Source organism: Indicator indicator, chromosome 25 (genome assembly GCF_027791375.1).
Source record: "Indicator indicator isolate 239-I01 chromosome 25, UM_Iind_1.1, whole genome shotgun sequence".
NCBI lineage: Eukaryota > Metazoa > Chordata > Aves > Piciformes > Indicatoridae > Indicator > Indicator indicator.
Genome location: NC_072034.1, coordinates 175,669 through 195,066, shown reverse-complemented (window position 1 = coordinate 195,066; position 19,398 = coordinate 175,669). Strand labels below are relative to the sequence as shown.

Sequence of the window (19,398 nt, the reverse complement as noted above, 5' to 3'; positions counted from 1 at the left end):
TCGCCAGTATAAAACCCAGATTCCATTTTGCTGAAGCATGTGAAGCTAGAGCAGAAAATACAGGTTACTAAATACCTAAGTCTCTAGATTCCTCTACTGTTTGCAAGCAATTGTCTTGCTTATATGATGGTAATTAGGAAAATATAGAATGGGGAAATGGAGCTTCAGAGGCAGTGAAAATGAATGTGTGTGGCATTCAGCCCAGCCTTTGACTTCCACATCACTTTAAGGTTGGGTCCAAAGGAGATATCATTCATATTGGGACCATTAAAAAGCATAGTTAACCACAGTCCTTTGGCTTCATGCTCATCTTAACAAGAATCCACATCCTTCCCAAACAGAAATGGATACTAACAGTGCTAGCTACTGATCCTCCTCTCAAAAAGAGCTCTAAGGAAATAAAATGGGAATAGTAACAGAGGTCCTCTCCTCCCCAACATGTAAACACACAATAGTAGGCTTCAAACTGTACCTACAATTTCATGTAGGTTGAAGCAAGGCACTTTCCTTTATAAAGAAGTTGGCCAACTGTGTTCAAAAAGACCTACCTAATAATTTCACTTATAATCATCAGCAAAAAAAGCAGCAGTGCTTCTAGTAGCTTTTGCACTTCATAAATTAAGAGCTGATGTGGGGGAAGGTAGGGGACATGGTACACTCACGCAAGAGAAAGCATCTAGTGCTAACAGAGAACACACACACACAAAAGCTAAAACATTCAGAAATAAAAAATAGTGTTTACCAGACACATGAAAAACAACAAATTGGCTTTGTGTGTTTTTGTTCTCTAGGACACTAGGAAAAAGAGCGAGAAAAAGTATCCTAGGTGTTCATAAAAGGTAGAAGAGTTTTTTAAGAGTTAGACTCAGAGTTATTTTTCAAGCCCTCAGTTTCAGAATCTAATGGTTTATGTGCCGTTATTTTGCTTTTACTGCAAAAGGAAGAGCTGGCTTCCAAAGATAAAGGAGATTTTTGGTAAATGGTGAAGGTACAGAAATAAATGACCCACTTGGCCAGTGTGTAATTACACTGGCTGAGATTGTAACAATCTATCACATGAAGGAGGATGACACCACGCTAAGGGGTTAGTCAAAGGAGATAGCCTTTGACTAACTACTGGACACAGGCGATCGATACTCCACAGATATTGTTCTCTCAAAAAAACAATTGAGTTCTAAAAAAAAGTTTGAAAATAGATTCCTCCTTTCCTCCCAGATACTGATCAGAGACTCCTCTTGACCTTATTCTGGAAAGCAATGCTTTCTTAAGCAGGTATGTGGAACACATAAATCCTTCAGTGTCCTGAACAGCCTTTTTACATACACCAGTTTGGAGCTGAGCTCATTTTCAGGGCTTTTTGTTGTTGTTGGGATGAGCTGCTCTTACCAAGAAAGTAGAAAGCACATATTTGCTGGGAATGAGCCTGCCCCAGCACGTTTTGCATCTCTCATTAACAGCATAAAGAAATCCAATAAGAACAGGAAGGCAGAGAGCTCAGACTGGGAGGATGTAAGCAATCACCACGTAGTTTGCACCAAGCTAATCACCATTACTTACATCCTGTGGTGCTAAACACTCTGCATGTAAATCACACAAAACACACTTGTGCAGCACTTGAGTTAGTATCTATCTATCTATCTATCTTTTAGCTGGGAGAACAGTGACTTTCAAAACATACATTCATACTTCAGGGACTACATCGAGTTTGCCTATGACACCAAACTGGAGGGACCAGTCAATATGCTGAAGGATAGACTTGATGTTCAAAGGAACCTAGACAGAATGGAGGAATGGACTGGTGACATTCAAGGCCAAATGCAAAGCCCTACACTTGACAAGAAATAACCTCTTGAAAGAATACAGGCTGGGAATAACCAGCTGGAGATCCTGAGGACACCACCAGCATCCTGGGCTGAATTGAGTGGAGCATTACTAGGAGGTAGAGAGAAATATTCAGTCAGCACTCATTAGCCTATATACCCTGGACCCCTCAAAGAGGAAAACACAGAAACTGATACAATGCCATCAGAGGGACCTCGAGGTGGTTGGGGGCTGGGGCACTTGCCATGTGAGGTAACTAGACTTGCTTACTCTGCAGAAGAGGAGGTTTCAGGAGGACCTTATAGCACCTGCCAATACCATCAAGAAGGAGTTAGGCTCATTCGAGTGGAATGTAATGAGAAACAACAGACACGAATTGAGACAGAGATGTTCCAGCAGTAACGGATTTTATATTTTTTTGTTAACTATTAAAACAGTCAGGCAAGAGAAAAGTCTCCATTCATCCAACAAGCTTTCACAGTGCAACTAGAGCGACCCCTGAGCAACCTGATCTGATCTCATAACTAATCCTGTTTCAGCCAGGCAACCTCCAAAGCTCCCTTCCAATCTGAATTATTGTATGATTCCATTAGAAATTTTAATACTAATGAAAAATATTTTTTTAAAGAGAGAAAAAAAAACAGAGGGATATCAACATTCGGAAACAAACTGAGACAGATCAAATCGGACTATAAGCCCTCCAGTGAAAAAGAAAGCTACAGTTTGGGGATTTTTTTAATTCTAAGAAGGTTGAATAACTTCTGTCTTCCTCAACCACAGGAAATTTTATCAGAATATTAGTAGTATTCAGCAGTCTTCCACCTCAAAAAAACTTGAGATTAGACACATGTGAAGGAGAAGAAAATATTTGGTGTTACATAACTTCAAGCTGGAACTTGAAGAAGCATCAGACTAAGACAGACACCAAATAAATCAATACTAGGTTTCACATGTCATCTTGGCACAAACTTCACAGAGCTGGGTGACAGTTGTATTAATTCAACATCAATTTCAGACATAAAATAGCATTATAAAGACTGATATTTCCCCTGCCAAACTGCTAACATCATTAATACTTCTCATTCCCTACAATCACTGATAGAACTTAAACACATCGAATACTGGGGTCAGTTTTGGGTCCCTCACCACAAAAAGGACATTGAGGTGCTGAATCACATCCAAAGAAGCACAACTAAACCAGTGAAGGGCCTTAAACAGGTCTTATGAGGAGCAACTGAGGAAACTGAGGTTGCTCAGTCTGGAGAAGAGGCGGCTGAGGGTTATCACCTGCGGATAACCCACCATGCTTCTTTCCAGACATCAGCTGGACTTCCTGCAAGGATCAGACACCAGAAAATATTTTTAAAGCTTTTTCTCTTCTTTGTAAAGATTAATTTCACCGAATATAAACAGCAGACTTCCATACTTCTTAATCTGAAGTTCCTTTTCTTGCCTTTCCTTGTTTCCTAATAATTAGTTGCAACAATAAAATTTGAAAGTTACGTTTGCAAGCACCCTGTCAACCACTGCTTAGTAATTCCCTGTTTAGAAGCAGGAATTACAAGAATCTGCATGATTATAATATGCATTTAATTCAGTAACTAAAAAAAAACCAGAACCCAAACTTTAAAATACTGACTATAAAGGTCTCTCCCAACCCAACCCCGTCTGTAATACAAAGTAAGGCTCAACAGGGCTCTGGGCAACCTCATCTCTAGTGCAGGATGCCCCTCCTTACTGCAGAGAGGATTGGACTAGATGACATTCGGATGTCCCTTCCAACCCAGACCATTCTATGACTATCTGGCACAGGTTGCCCAGAAAGGTGGTTGGGGCTCCGACCCTGGAGGCATTCCGCCCCCCACCCCCCAAAAATATTAAAAGTAATTCTATGATATATAAAATAATCAGAGAACATTAAGACAAGCCTTGAAAAAAATGTGTTGGTTGGGTTTATAATGAGAAAAAAAAAAAAAATCAGATTCTTCTTATTTCTCCACTTCAGTAACTGAAGAAATTGTTCAAATGTTTCAAATGAAAATTATCTGGGTCAGATTACAGCCCTAAAGAGATATTTGTTATGCAATTGTTGGGAAAAAAAAAGTGTGTATATATGTCTGTCTGTATATTTTAACAGAACTCCCCAAACTTCACCTCCAACAAGGTTTGAAAGGTCAAATAGTCAAGCAGTACCACAGCATATGGAAAATTTTACGAGTTCTACTATACCTTCAGCTATTCATATACATCACATCACTCTTCTTAACCTCAGCAGCAACATTTAGCCCTTGAAAAGTAAATGTTATCAGAGAATGACTCTGTGCCAATTCCTCTCACTTCTGTTTTGCACAACACTTCCATTTTCTTTCAAATTTATCACTTTAGACTCTTTGTTGTGCCAGACTTGCCTACACCATAGAACAGTTTTAGTTGGTAAAGACCCTGAAGATGACCAAGTCCAACCATTCTCTAACTCTGCCAAGGCTGGGGCTAAACCATGTCCCTCAGCACCACATCTCTGCCTCTTGGAAACATCTCCAGGGATGGGCATTCAACCAGTTCTCTCTTGTGCTCACCAAGGCAACCACTTTAGCATGTCTATAATAACTTGCAACTCCTATCACTCAGTTAATTATTTTTTTCCTAGGCTCCACCTCTTCAAAGCCCTGTTGGTAAAGATTTCTGAAACCTTTGTCTTCCATTCTTTGTTATTTACAACTCTTCCACCACTGTCACAACTATATTTTTCCTATGATACAGCCCTGAATTAAGTGGATTTGTTCTCCACTACCACCCACATCAATACAGACATCTGATTACAATCTCAACATCTGCAGTCACCTTTTTTTCCTGTTCTCTCTCTCTCAAGACCTTTGTGCAGAATTTCTTTCACTGTTAGAAAGTATTTCCTTGTTTGCAGAATCACAGAAGAAAGGTTTTTGCTTTTCTATAAGCACCGAAAAAATGGAGTCACAAAATTAAAACAACACTCTGCATACAGCAACTGAAAAAGTTCCATCTGCCAATTCTCATGTGGAAGTCAGTTGCATTGTTGTGTCCTATCCCTAATAAAAACTCTTCAGTGCCTCTGCACATGAAAGCTATGTTTCTGTCTGATGGGCTGGGGAAGATGAAAACAAAACAAAACAAAACAAAAACCAAAACCACCTACTCCCTCTTCCCTGAGAGAAAACATCCAAATCCCCTTACTTTGTTGCCAGCGAAAGAAGGTTTGAAGATTTTTCACATTATGGGCAGGAAACTCACCCATCAGTTTATTAATGGATAAGCATCATCAAACTGCTGCTTCCTTGCTTGTCACCATAAAAAGCAAGAAGCTTTTCGTTAGAAAGGTCACAGCAAAATAAGGAAGTTTTTGGAAATGATGACAAATATTGTCAGAACAGTATTTAGTTGGAAAACCTCATCAGCTTCAATGTGAGCCCTAAGTTGAAACAAAACAAATAAAACCAAACCCCAAAAGGTTTCTCATAGTCAAGGAAAAATTACTTCTGGTGGCAACAAGATACAAGACTTCAGAATCACAGAATGGTTTGGGTTGGAAGGGACTTCAAAGATCATCCAGTTCCTACCTCCCTGCCATGGGCAGGGACATCTCCCACCAGACCAGCTTGCTCAAAGCCTCATCCAGCCTGTACAGACTCTGTCACTAGAAAAAAATCAACCTAGACATATCGGCAACACAGTCAGACTATCACAAAAACAGAATAAACACAGCATAATGGCCAATGTCCAATTCCAACTTCTGTTCCAGTGGTTCACACTACAAAAATCCCTCTGGAAGTAATGGAGACACAGTGCCTTCATTGTTGTACTGACGACCCAAGAGAACATCCTCTGGACTTAGCCACCAACACATCCCACCCATTTATTCACTACAGCTTTCAAGTCTGAGTGTATGTATTCAACAAATGGCAGTACACGGAACAAGAACAGAACAATAAAGGCTTGAAACCAATTCAGGGCAATAAATTAAAAAGAATCGAGCAGAAGTACTCATTTAGAATATTGGCAAGCTCAAAACTCCTCCATCTCTGCTTCACTCTATATCATAGAATCACAGAGTCGTTTTGTTTGGAAAAGACCTTTAAGAATCCAGCCACATCACAGGAGCACCTTCTTTCCTTGCTGTCCTGCATTTTTAAATGCAGTCCTTTGTATATTTATTTTCTTTGCTCTGGTAGGTTAATGTGGTTTAACTGCTCATAGTTTTCACTTTAACCTTTGAAATATTGTTTTAAGACATTCTTGAAATGCTTTAAGGCATCTTTATGGAAAAGACAATTTGCCCTTCAAACTTTGTAGGCTACCTACTTTCTCTCAACATTCTCCTTGAAGAATCTAATCTGTTCACAAAGTCAAGCCTAACCCATCATGATCAAGAGACAAACTCCAGAACAGTTTGCAGTTAAGAAAATCCTAGAATTCAACTGCATTTAACCTTGCTGACCTCACTAACCACCTTCCCTAATCTACAGATTTTGCCTTTTTGAACTGAGAACCTTAAACACAGACTTGGGTTTGCTGGATGAGTTTGTACTGCCAGAGCACAGCAGTCTCTGTTCTATAATGACCTTGCTACTTTGCAAAAAGCTAAGCAATACTGTGATCCTGTAATACTGTAGTGAGGGATTAAAATTACAAACAAATAAAAACATAATGGAACCTTTAAAATGAGATTTGTTTTTCATTATTCTTATATTATCTGGCTTTCTTTTTAGCTGAATTAACTATTTAAATGAGATTTGCAGCTTGAGATACAGCAGAATTTGTGAAACAGTAGATGAAAATGCCTTCCTCTAAAGTTCTTGCACTCATTCTCGTGTGGCAGGGCTTTGTACATCTTAATCTTTTAACCACTGCTAAAACATACTGTCTCTCTTGAATGAAAGCAAGGAAAATTCATGAAAATGCTCAGCTTGCTCCTTCCTGAACGAAAACTGTACCCAGTCCTTCAGTGTACTAGGCCTGGGTAATAACTAACTAACTAACTAAATAAATGTCTCCCTTCCCCTTCATATTTAATAATAAAATCCCTTTCAAATTCAGCTCTGTCTCAAAAGTTGCCTCTGGAAAACACTACAGTGGAAGATGAGCACACCCAACCTGGATTCTGCCAAAATCAGCAATATTGAGACAAAATCATAGAATCATAGAATTGTTTCAGTTGGAAAGACCTTTAAGATCACCAGCAGTTTCACTTTTTCTGGTGAGAGAAATCACATAAGGCACAAGAGCTAAAGTTCTTTACATCCTCATTTACCAATATCCATTTAGTAAAGCTGTTATTTCTCCAGATGATCAAAAATTGGAAGTTATCCCAAAATGGTTAGTGTTTTAACTTAGCAAAAGGTACAAGATCATCCACTATAATGTTGGAAAACAACTTTACATCATCCAGAGATGTAGAAACCACATATTAACAAAGAGGAGCATGAAAGTGCCACATTTAGAGAGAGGCATGACTTGAAGGAAACCATCAAAGGAAAAATCCCTGATTTCCTTGAGACTGTTGCCTACACCCATCTTCCCCCACTCTGCCCCCCTTTTTGCTTCAAGTTCTGTTGTCTTATATCTTTTCAAGGGCAACACAAATAGGAACGTGCTCAGGTTTATTAAGTCATCTCACTATGTTATTGTCAGTTCTAGCTATGAAGAATTTCTTAGCATCACTAAAGCTCCACAGAGAGCAATGAATGTTGCTTTCCACTGTTGTCAAATGCAAAATCCCCAAGGGTTAGAAGTCAGAAAAAAAGCATTTGAAGAAGTTAAGACTGATGAAAAATTATATATCTTCATCAGGTCACGTTTACTCTCAGGACACAGGATTTTAGAATTCTATGTATCAATGCCTATGTCATGAGATAATGGTTTGAGACACTGTTGAGCATATTCAACATTTCTTTTTCAAAGAGAGCTCAGCACTAGAATTTATTTCAAGAGAGAAAAAAAACAAAACAGCAAAAACCCCACCCAAATCCAAACAAACCCCAAAAGATAAGATACTCCAGGACATCTCACCTGAATTTTTATGCAATTAAAACCTCAGGAAAACTAGCGCCCTGTTCTGTTGTTTCTCCAAACAACAATCAAATGAAACTGAGAGAGCAAAAATTTCAAAAAGAACAAGTGGAAAAATAAAAGTAAATATTGCAGCCATTGAAAGCAATACGAATTTCAGGAAAAAAAACTCCACAAACAACACAAAACCAAAACCAAATCACCACAAACAAACAAAAAATCCCCACACGAACAAACAAAGCTAAGTAGAATATGTTAGCACTCGTCATTTGCAACTGGCTGCAGGGAGAATAAGAATAAAATAAGCTCATGTAAATAACATTAAAAATTCAACTCAACCCCTCTCTTCCCTTGGACTCTGGATTCTAAAATGACATACTACAAGATAAAATAGTAATGCTAATATTGATAGTTTGTCCATTACAGGTCAGCTAACTGTCCACTGGAACAGTTACAAAGCTGTTAGTTTCGATTTCACAAGGCCAATCAATACCCAGGCATACTGTTTCAATTTTGTCTGCATTGATTTTTTTTTTATAACACCCCAACCTTACAGCATTCATCTTTCTGAAAGAAGGAAGATTTGATTTACTGAAGAAAAATTGGAGAGAGCATCGCAAAGATTTTACCGGCAAGCCTGTGACACAGGAAAAAAGATGAATGTCTCTAAGGCAGAGCCGCCTCTTGCTCGAGGGCATCCATTAGAACACAGCCAACCAATCTGAAACCCCAGTTTCTTAAGCAACAGAAACCTGAGCCTAAAACTCAGGCTCCCAAACTAATCAAAAGCATGCAGGAATCTTGATGTACAGAGGTTCTCTTAAAAATTCCTAAACCTTATTGCTTGGAAAATAATTTATGTCTGCAGCTCTACCTATGCATTTTGCTGAGGAGAGTCCCACCCTTTTCCTCTCTAATACCAAGAGTGAATTTCCATGGTACATTAGTCAGCCTATTAGAATGCAATGAAGGACGATATGAGAAAAGGGTAGTATGTCCTCTGAGACTTCCATCCAGTGTTCTCCATCATCTCTCCTCATCCTTCTTACATTCAGCCACTTTACCAAGTGTCATCTACATGAAAGATGATTTGTCTCCTGACCCAAATAAACACAATGCCTGCTCTATGCACCAGAAAAAAATTACTTCTGCCACTCTGTTCATTTGTGGCCTCTTTCTTGCTTATTCCACCATTCTTATCAGGCTTTCTCAGTTTTCACCTGAGCCTCACTGCAGGTGACAGTAATGTATGGATGAACAGGTACTTGCCTGTCCCATTATTGCCTGAAATCTCTAAGCATCAGGGGAAAAAATGCAATGACAGGAAAGGGCATACAGATATCATTCCTGAGAAAGGAATAGTTTCTTTGCTTGCCAAGGCAATAGCTAGGACTTCAAGTAGAGGGGAAAAAGCTTGCTTGTTCTCTCTCATGTGGCAAAAGCTGGTGTAAGCTGGATATTAAGACACAAATTGCATTCAGGCAGGTCACTAGGTGTCAAAAGATATTAGATGCCTGCTGTGAGGAAACAACAATTCCCATCTGCTTCTGAGAAAATAATATTTTCATTTTCAGTTTTTATTGAATGGAAACTTTTGGGAATATGTCTATATAAAGGGTATTAAGTCTAGCAAGTATAACATGTTCAAAATGGCTATAATCATCATTGTGTTATCCATAAAGCAGCAGATTTCATTTGGTCTCTTTAGATAGGATAAATTGGATTCTTTTTTTTTTCCCCCCGGCTTGCAGTTTTGTTGCAGTACCAGATGTTTCTCAAATGCCACATGCTGGGGCTCCTATACTGAATGTAGCACCTGACCTTCTCTATAATTGACTAAAAATATTGATGTAATGGCATGGGTCTGATTGTGATTTATTAAAACCACTGCCGATCCCAGGCCAGCTGCCAGCACTGCAGCCCACTGATCGTATGGCATTAGAAAAGCCATCAATATCGAAACAAAATAAATGACATTAATGGGAAAGTATTAGGCCTTCAGAGCCATGGCTACAAGCAATTATACGGATTCCAGAGGAGGAAGAAAAAAAATGCCACAAACCTAACATTAAAAAGAAATAAATTAAAGCTACAGAAGAAAAAACTAGTATCACATTTTGAAGCAAAAAAAGCCACCCAAACCGCATATGCCAGAAAATATTAATTCAGCCTCTTTCCTCAAATCTTTAATTAGAATTACAATCATTGTGTACATTTATTTTTACGTGTTTATGACGACTAAATGTATTCTGCCTTTCCCATAAAGAGATTTGGTTTTCTCTCTAATGCCATTTGCGTTTCTGGAATTATGTTAAGCGTGCTGCAAAGTGCATTATGTAAGATTTCCATTGTGTTGTAGATCATTATTATAAAATGGAAATGGCCGTGGTCATATTTTGTGTACTTGGCAATTTACAAGCTCATTACCTAAACCTTGTTTCAGGATTATCAGCAAATAGTTCTCTTTTAAGACCGGGATATTTTATCAATTAGGGTTTTCCCTCACCAGCTGTACCAGCATTACCCCAGCAAGCAAAGCACACCTAAGGAGTGAGTGGCATTCTCTGCCACTTAGTTCAGAGACAGTAAGAAAAACTTTAAATCCAGAGACAGAAGCAGATGGAGAAACCCACAAGGCACACACTACAGAAAGTACTCACACAAACGTGGGTTTAGAGAACTGTAATACAAGCCTTACTTAAATTGTATGGAGTTCAGTAATTACAAATTCCTAGAAATGTTGAAATAGACCCTCATGTACTTTTTATTATTTTTTTTCTTAAGCAGGTTTTTGTATTTAAGAATACTTTACTTAACAAAAGAAAACCAGCATCCAACATTCATTTTGACTTTGGATTGCTGACCTTAGAACCTCGAGCCCCAGACTGGTATTTATGGTAAACTGATATTCTATGCTATAATATCCCAACCCTTAATTTTAACATTTCTGAGTTTTCTTTTTTTTTAATGTTACTGCGTATTATAGAAAACATTAGTGCTTGGAATTATTTTTTGATTTATTTTATGTTATTTCCAGAACAGAAGCAGTAATTGAACAATGAATAAGGCTGACTAGGAAAAACAGTTTGTTGTCTATTCATGTTTCTCTCATGCTTATTATTCCCCCACGTTGAAATATATACTCCCATATCCAATGTGGCTATGTTCTAGCCTTAAATATGTTCCAGTTAGTCTTAAACCTTAATTAAGGATGTGTTGGAAGGACCTCAACTTGTATTTTAGAGTTGCAAGTGAAACTTTGGCTGTGAACTTGCGCTAAAGAAGTTAGCCGAGTAGCGCTGTTAACAAAGGCACATCCCGAGAATTCCAACAAAAGGATGAATTGTTACCCCTTTAACCTTAAAATTACTAATACAATACTCATTTATTTCCCTTTAACTTAAGAAGACATTTGTTTCAAGCTTGACAGAAAAAAACCAAACCAAACCTACAAGTTACTAAACCGTATTTCAATCTTGAACCCTATAGTGCATGATGAAGAAAGCTGCTGCCAGGAAACATTTAGTCTTAAAAATTATTTTCCCAAGAAATGACTGGAGAGGAACTGGACATTCCAAATGAATCCTATCACATTGTTACAGCAAAGTTTAAAGTCACATGAGAACCACCTTGTTTTTCACTGCTCCAATGAAACACTGGTTTGCTGACACTCACCCACACCACACCCCTTTTTACCTACTCATTTTACCTTATGACTGCATTTAAAAAAAAAATTAAAAAAGAAACACTGAAACGTCTTTTTACCTTCAAATTGAAACCACAAGAGATTAATTTCAATCACCTAAGGGCAGCCCAATTCTCAAAAATATTTTAGAAACCCTCCGAAAGGCTTTACCTTAGAGCAGAGCTTCCCCAGGCTCCATGCTTGTCTGTCAGAATGTTGACAATTTTCTGTATCAGCTGCGTTGCAGTCACCTGGTCTCGGTATTTAGCTGCCATTATCAGGTGATGACACATTTTTTCTTCTTCCCGTTTGTCTGCGGAATACTGGGCACACAGTGACTAGGAAGAAAATAAAGATCTTATCACTTTGCATTTTAATTGTACCATCCAAACAAACTTTGAATCACTTCATAATTCATTACTTATACAAAACCCTGGAGAAACAGGAATCAACCCCAGTTTACAGGTTTGAACATTGAGGCACTGTGCAGTTGCCCATGGTAAATATGTCCAGGGAGCCAAGCAGAGGGTCTTGGTTTGCCACAAATTCTTTAACCATACAGCACACACACACTCAAGATTTAGCAAATGCCCACACACCAGTGGCCTGATGCATAAGAAAACATACAGGCACACGCACTTTTATTTCACAACACTGAACAGCATTATACAACCAGAGGCAAGTTGCAGAGTGCCAGCTAGCTGACCGCTCCACTTCCACGGCTCTTCATGGAATTTAGGTAGCCAATCACTTGCTGCTCTTTGTATAAATAAATAGATAGGTAAATAAGAAAGCTAAGGAAACTACCTATCTTCACACAGACATGAGACAAAACACGAAGACTTAATTGATCTTTATAGGATGGCTTCTTGAAGTCGAGCACATTTGCAGGCCAGCATGGCAAAGTCACCTATTTTCCCAGCTGTATTACACCTTTTGTATAAATACCTTCTGTTTACTGAGAGACTCAAACCCAAACACTAGGAAACAAAAAACTGAAAGGCATCCTTAAAAGAAAACTCAAAACTACAGAAGATTCACTGTTACAACATTTTATTATTTGAGGTTATTTCGTTGATCCAAATTTTGATCACCCCCTCATCAAACCACTGTACAGGAAGACTCACAACAAATTCAAATCCAGGCAGAAACAATAAGAGCTTTTCCCCACTTCAGCACCCCCTGTTTCTATTTTCAGTTTTCATTTAGCAATTCCACAGGTCACCTGTGTCAGACAAAGCATTTCAGCCTTGGTCAGTGATTGGATTATTCTATGATCTAGTTAGCAGAATGGACACAAATGTCTGCCCAACAACAAGAAGAATTGCTTGTTTCCTTGTGAAGCACAGCTGATGCAGACACTGCATTGCTCTGTAGAGCTCAGGTAACGGCACAGTACCACGATGCTTGTTTACGTTTAAAACAGCAGCAGTGCTGGTTTTACATCTGCCTATACATAAAACATTAGAAAACTACTGCTGAAAAAAAAAGTAAATAGGCAGGCTATGAATGTTATTTATATGTATGCCTATACAAATATATAAATATCAAGTGAAAGATAGGAAGAAAGTGGGGGAAAAACCCAACAAACACAAACCAAGTAAGATTTGCAGTTGTGAACATTTTCTTAGATATGAGATAACAAAAAACCACTAAAAGATGAAGACAAAGAGATATTTTAACTACTTCAATGTAGTTAACAAATTTCCTCATAGTTTTCCCTTCACCTCAGAGAAATGCTCACCTGATGAGCAGACAATCCGGAAAGAGTGAAGAAGGAGCAGCTGCCTTAGCCCAGTCAATGAGATATCAAAACTTGACTTTTGTACTGCTACACAAAGCACTCTGCTATCCCTCTTCACAAAAATCTCAGGTGGCTAAATCAGAACCAACACTAAACGAGTTCTCTAGCTCTTCTTAAATACAGCTGCCTTTCCCAATACATTAATCTGTTTTGCACCCATGGTGATTCTGAGTTCTCTTTAGCACTTTGTAAACGTTTCATAAGCTGTTATTTTTAAGCTGCCTGAGAGGGCAGAATTTTAAAAACAAGCATATAAGGTAAGCTAAGTAGTAAAATGTTTGAGAGTGCTCTTTAATGGATCCTCCTTTACAATTTGAACAGCAACTTTTCATATCTGACATAAAATCCATAGATATAAATCACATTAGAGGGTTATTCTTTCCCCATTATCAATCTCTGTCTCTTTATGGAACATTAAAGTCACATTTGACCTTAAAACATGACAAAATGGAAATTAAACTAGGCTCTTTTGTAAAAGATAGAATGAACTGGTACCACATAAAACAAACAAACAAAACCTCTTTATGATGCAATTTTGAATGCATCCTTCACTAAATACCAACAAAGATTTTCCAAGTGTAGCTGTGATGTTCAAATGAAAAAAAAAAAAAAACCAAACTAGTACTTTATTGTCCTGACAGCTTACACAAGAACAGAATCAACCTGTTACAAACCAGAAATGCACATAAGTTCCCTTTTTGGCAAATGCAGTGTTTAATATGAACAGAAACGTGCAATCACCCACCAAAACAGAGAAGCTCTCCCATGCAGCAATCCCATAAATTATAGCTTCACTCCAGGAGGACCCTGTAAGCACAGCACACTCTTTGCAATATGTATTTTGCAAATGAAAACAGAAAGAGGCCATGGGGCTGCCAAATCCCCAGGAACACCTGTATAGTTCCTAACATTAAGAAACTTTTGCAAGAATGGTCTTTTCTTGTGTTATACAGCTACTTAGCAACCGGTCAGGGGTTCCTACACACAATACATGCCAATACTAGCTATTTCACAGAATTACAGAAACATTCATGTTGGAAAAGACCCTCAGGATCACCAAGTCCAACTGATAACCCTACTCGACAAGGTTGACATCTAAACCATATCCTCAAGCACCACATCCAAACTCTACCACCTCTCTGGGCAGCACATTCCAATGCCTGACCACTTCTGCTGTGAAAAAAAAATTTAGAAAAAATTTTCTAAACCTACCCTGCTGCAGCTTGAGGCCATTCCCTCTTGCTCTGGTAATTTGTAATACAGGAGTGAAAGTCGAGTGGCTCCACCAAAACAAAAAATAAAGACCCATTCCAAAGCAGCCAGTCACCACTAAACTGTTCTTAAAGCACTACCAAGTTTCCATTTCATCTTTTCCAGATGCCCTCAGGTCTACCTCATCCACTGCTTTCAGAGATGCAACACCAGGATATAGACTGCTACATGTCAATACTTCACACTAAACTGGGATCATTTGTCAAATGAAAATTCAGCTTGACTGCTTCTTGTGAACAAACTCCAAAATACCTTTTTAGTTTTAGTTCATCTTTATTGTTGGATCTCTTGCACCTGCAGTACATACCCTGTCATGTTGGAATATAGTTTTACAATTAGATATGCAGTTGCATGGAAATGAATTAGATAAAACCTTCCTTCCAGTGTATGCATGGCACACAAATTCTGTTATCTCTTTGGGCAAGTATGTAATGAGAGGATAACCACAAAAGTAGTGCTGCTACAATCAGGAAGAAAAAAAACTGTTGAAAGAAGTAAAATGTATTTTCATATACACACTCCAGAGGTTATCTGCAGAAAGTCTTAAATCAGTGGCTGCTAAAGGTTTACAGAGGGAAGAGTATTAAGCTGACACAGCACAGAGCAAAGCAAAGACCCTTGCTCTCTTCTGTCCTGGCCACTTCAGCCAGGACGTAACAGAAGCCTTGCCTTTATGACAGAGCAGAACAGGGTTCCCCCCCCTCCCCCCTTCCTTGTTCCATGCTTGGACAAAACTACAGGCTATTTGAACATATAGGTTATCTGAAGATTTATTTTCAAGTAACAGTAATTCTGAAGTAGCACAAGGTCATCCAAAAGGTAAGTTAATAGATAAGATACACATTCTGTATGCAGGAAATACTCCAGAAATACTGTTGCGTAATACTGACAAGGTGAATTAATCTATCCTGCTTGTCTATATTTCAGGGAAGAAAGGAACATTAATCTAGTGTTGTCAGAACTCTTTTATCTTTTATCTTTATAACAATGTCAAGTAAAAGATTTTCTCTGCACAGTGCCATCTCCATGTGCACCTTTGCAGTTCCCATAACAGTGTGTGGCTTTTAAAAGCAACATTGTACCTTCAGACTTTTGTTATTCAACTCTGAGATCACTGAACACTTTTACATATGCCAGATCCTTTGTCTAATTGGCTAAAAGCTTCTCACTTTGTGAAGACCCTTTCTCAGAGGGTGTCATTTAAAGGAAAAGTCATCCATAAGATAACAACACACAGGCCTGCCGCTAATGCAAATTCCCTACAAATCAGGATAGTTAAGTAAATGAAGGAGCTCCTCAATCCTCTGCTTTCACAGATCTTTGCACTTGACCTCTGACATGAGATTTAAAGTCCTGACTAAAAATGCTACCCAGGGAAATCTTACAAAGACTCTTGAAGAAGACTTAGAAAAATGAGAGCTTAAAACCTCAACAGCGAACAAAAGTCAACCAATGACAACGTCTGACAGCCACCGTCAATTCTGAAGTGATGCCTCTGTCATCCAGTGATTCAAAGTATTGATTTCTCCCAGCATGAAAAAAGCTTAAGCCAATGAAATAGATACAGCATCATCCCCCCGATAATAGCCATCAAGGTTAACACCAGCAGAACACTTATCAAAGTATCTCTTCTATTTCTTCTTGTTTTAATGGACTGAACACAATGTGATGGCTTCTCAGCTCTGCAAACCTTTAGTTTTCCAGATCTCATTTATCCACTTTTCCAGCCTTTCACCGGAATTGAAGATATAAAAAAACCAAAAACCCACAACAACATAAATCTGTATCTAAATCAACTGTTTGTAATATGACTGTGGAGGGGGGGAGATGTTTTTTGCAGCCAGACATTCCTGGGGGACAAACCTAGCATTTAAAATCAGCAGAAGGGGTGGTAGGAAAAACCCCACAGTTGACTTGGATCACACCAAATATAGACTGGTAAAACTATGGTCATGACTAGAAAAAAAACCTACCACAGTCAGTTTGGGTTAGCAATTAGAAAGAAACACAAGGAGTCACCATCCCTGGAGGTGTTCAAGAGGGGTTTGGACGTGGCACTTGGTGCCATGGTTTAGATAGTCATGAGGTTTAGGGTGACAGGTTGGACTCGATGATCTTTTAGGTCTCTTCCAGCCTTCTTGATTCTATGATTCTATTCTATGATCTGAAGAGACATCTGGTTTTAATCTGTGCTGACTCAACAGTTTTATTTTTTACTTTTAAGTCTACAAGTATTAAGCTTTAGCAAGCCCAACTAAACACTGGCCATCAGCACACTTACTGAGATCACTTCTTTCAAATGAACCTAATTTAGCAGAGTAGGTAAATGGGACAAACTAACAAGAGTTCTACTGGATATAAAAACAACTGACAGGATAAATGAAAAGTAAAGAGCAGAGACAAGTAACATCAGGTTTATTCTCTGGTACCCATTAGTACCATAAGGGTTCTTTAACCTTTTTCGTTGATGCTTATCTAATAGATGTTATTTTTGTATTACAGTAGCACCCCTGGATCACGAAGACAGACCTCTACACGAACAAGACCTCTTGCTCACTGCCCTACACTATTGTAAGGCTCTAACTCTCTAAGCATCACTGCTAACCATTGCCACAAACAAAAGGCAAATGTTCTTTTTGACCCCAACAAGCCAGTTCTTATTGTACATTTGCCCAAATGCTTTGCATTCAAGGGAAGCAGTAGGACAGCTACTTTCCCTCCCTATTTTGCAAATCCAATTTATATCTGCAGTCCCCTCATATTATTCTTGTTTTAAAACAGGCTAAGATCCTAAAAACATTATACTTGGGCATCAAATTTGAGATCCTTTGGGTCCACATTTTCCAAGCTGGAAATAATCAAAGTGCAATTCCCACATGCTCCAGAAACAGCATTTGTGGTTGTGCCATACTGTGGCTGTGCTCTTAGAGCAGACACTAAGCAAAGAGTGACCCAGTGACAATCATTGAAGCCATTTACCAACCACAATGCACCAAGCTTGTGACATTCAACTGTTTCAACTCCACCACAGTATACATACATACATATATATACACACACACACATATATATACACACGTGCACACACACAGAGTACTGCATTCACTAAATAACTTCCATCCAATGAAGCAAATTAATCAGATTCATGAACACCGTCTGGAACTGACAGACTCCTTTAAATAAGGAACATCCACTCTGTCAAGCAGATGAGACATATGCTTAACATTATCTAAAGACCCACTACACAATGCTTAGTGAGGGCCAGATTAAGGCTGCACTGCTCTGATTTTTCATTTCTGTTGCAGTCTTCTCAGACTGGAATTTCTAAACAATTAAAGTTTTAAGAAGTTGGAAAAATACCATTTAAATGTGTGAAAACATATACCTAACTCACAAGTGGGCCAGATACAAAGCCTTCTAGCACCTCAGTCACAGCAAAGCAGTATTTGTTACTTTGTCTGTAAAAGATGTGTGAGCAACTTGTTACTGACCAAAAAGAAAGACAGTATTTAGTTCCAGTCCACAAAAGTGTAGTGGTGACCTGTCCCCACTATATCTTGGTAGACTGGAACTAAACACTGTCCCAGTTCTCCTCTCAATGCTCCCTAGGTTTTCTTTCTGTTGTCTTATCTGCAGAGTCGTTCTTGTATTACTCACCCAGATGTTGCTTCTTGTCCTTGCCATCAGTACCTTACTCCAGACAAAGCATCAGCACATTTCCCTGGCTCTGTACAGGATGAACACCAAGTCGAAGCAGTGAAAATAGTTACTATCCACTGCCATGTGGTGCTGCCAGGACAGGAAACATTTGCCAAATAAGCCTTGCTGTGGCTTTTGATCCATCCTTCAAGATTGTCCTGGGTTAACACAGCCCTCTCTCACATGCCCCCTCCCCACACACAGAGGGGAGGAAAAGCAACCAAAAAACCCCTGGGCTAAGGTAAGGAATTTCATGAGATGATAAGATGCACAATTTCCTTAGTCTGTTTGCAGAAAAGTGCTGCAAAAAGCAGAAGCCAGCAACCTCCCCCATTCCCTGACCAGCAGCCATCCCAGGGAAAGGGACCAACACCCTAAAACTGGAAACCAAAAGCAGCAACCGGAAGAGGAAGCCTCTCGTGTTACAATCCAGCCAGCACTTTCATTTTGAAGCCAGCATGACATCAGCATGGTACTGAATACCAGCAGCAGAATCAACTCAAGCCATGACAAAGACCTTGTGAAAATCCTCCTGTGACCAGGGGCCAGATGGCACATTTCCAATAATCCCAACAAGATAAAGTCCTTAAGAGTCCTCATTCACTAACTTACCAGCATCTCTCCAACTGTCCCCTTGTCCTGAGGCACAGGAAGGACCTCTGTAAGGTAGGCAGAGTGCAGTCCAGCAGTTTTGGCCCCAGCAGCCAAGTGATTTCTTCCCTGGAATTCAGAACTGCAGACACCCTACTGCCAGCACAGCCCTTTTACCGCTCACAGCAGCAAGACTTGGCACAGGAGTGACACACGGACAGATTGGAAGTCATATGCAGTTCAATGGCACAGATAAACCTTCAGTGAAGTCCCTAATAGCAGGTAACACCATTGAGTAGTTTTGAACAATGCAGCTTCCTAATTAAGAGGCCTTTAAAGGTACTACATAAACAGCAAATGATTGCAAGTTCTGTGTTAGATTAATTCTGAATTGTTTTGCATAAGAGAGGCAAAGGGTACACTTCTGACAGTGGGGAAAGTAACACCTCAAAAGATGAGAAAAATGGAACCCAGAAACATGGCT

At 39.0% G+C, this 19,398-nt stretch overlaps 1 protein-coding gene across 1 annotated transcript in view; it reads right to left on the bottom strand.

Moving 5' to 3' along the window:
- LRBA (LPS responsive beige-like anchor protein) overlaps positions 1-19,398 on the bottom strand; it is a 352,375-nt gene that overhangs the window by 194,859 nt on the left and 138,118 nt on the right. Inside the window, exon 36 of the mRNA XM_054392204.1 lies at positions 11,720-11,886. Coding sequence (XP_054248179.1) covers positions 11,720-11,886 — 167 coding nt within the window. The remainder of the gene's footprint in view (positions 1-11,719; positions 11,887-19,398) is intronic.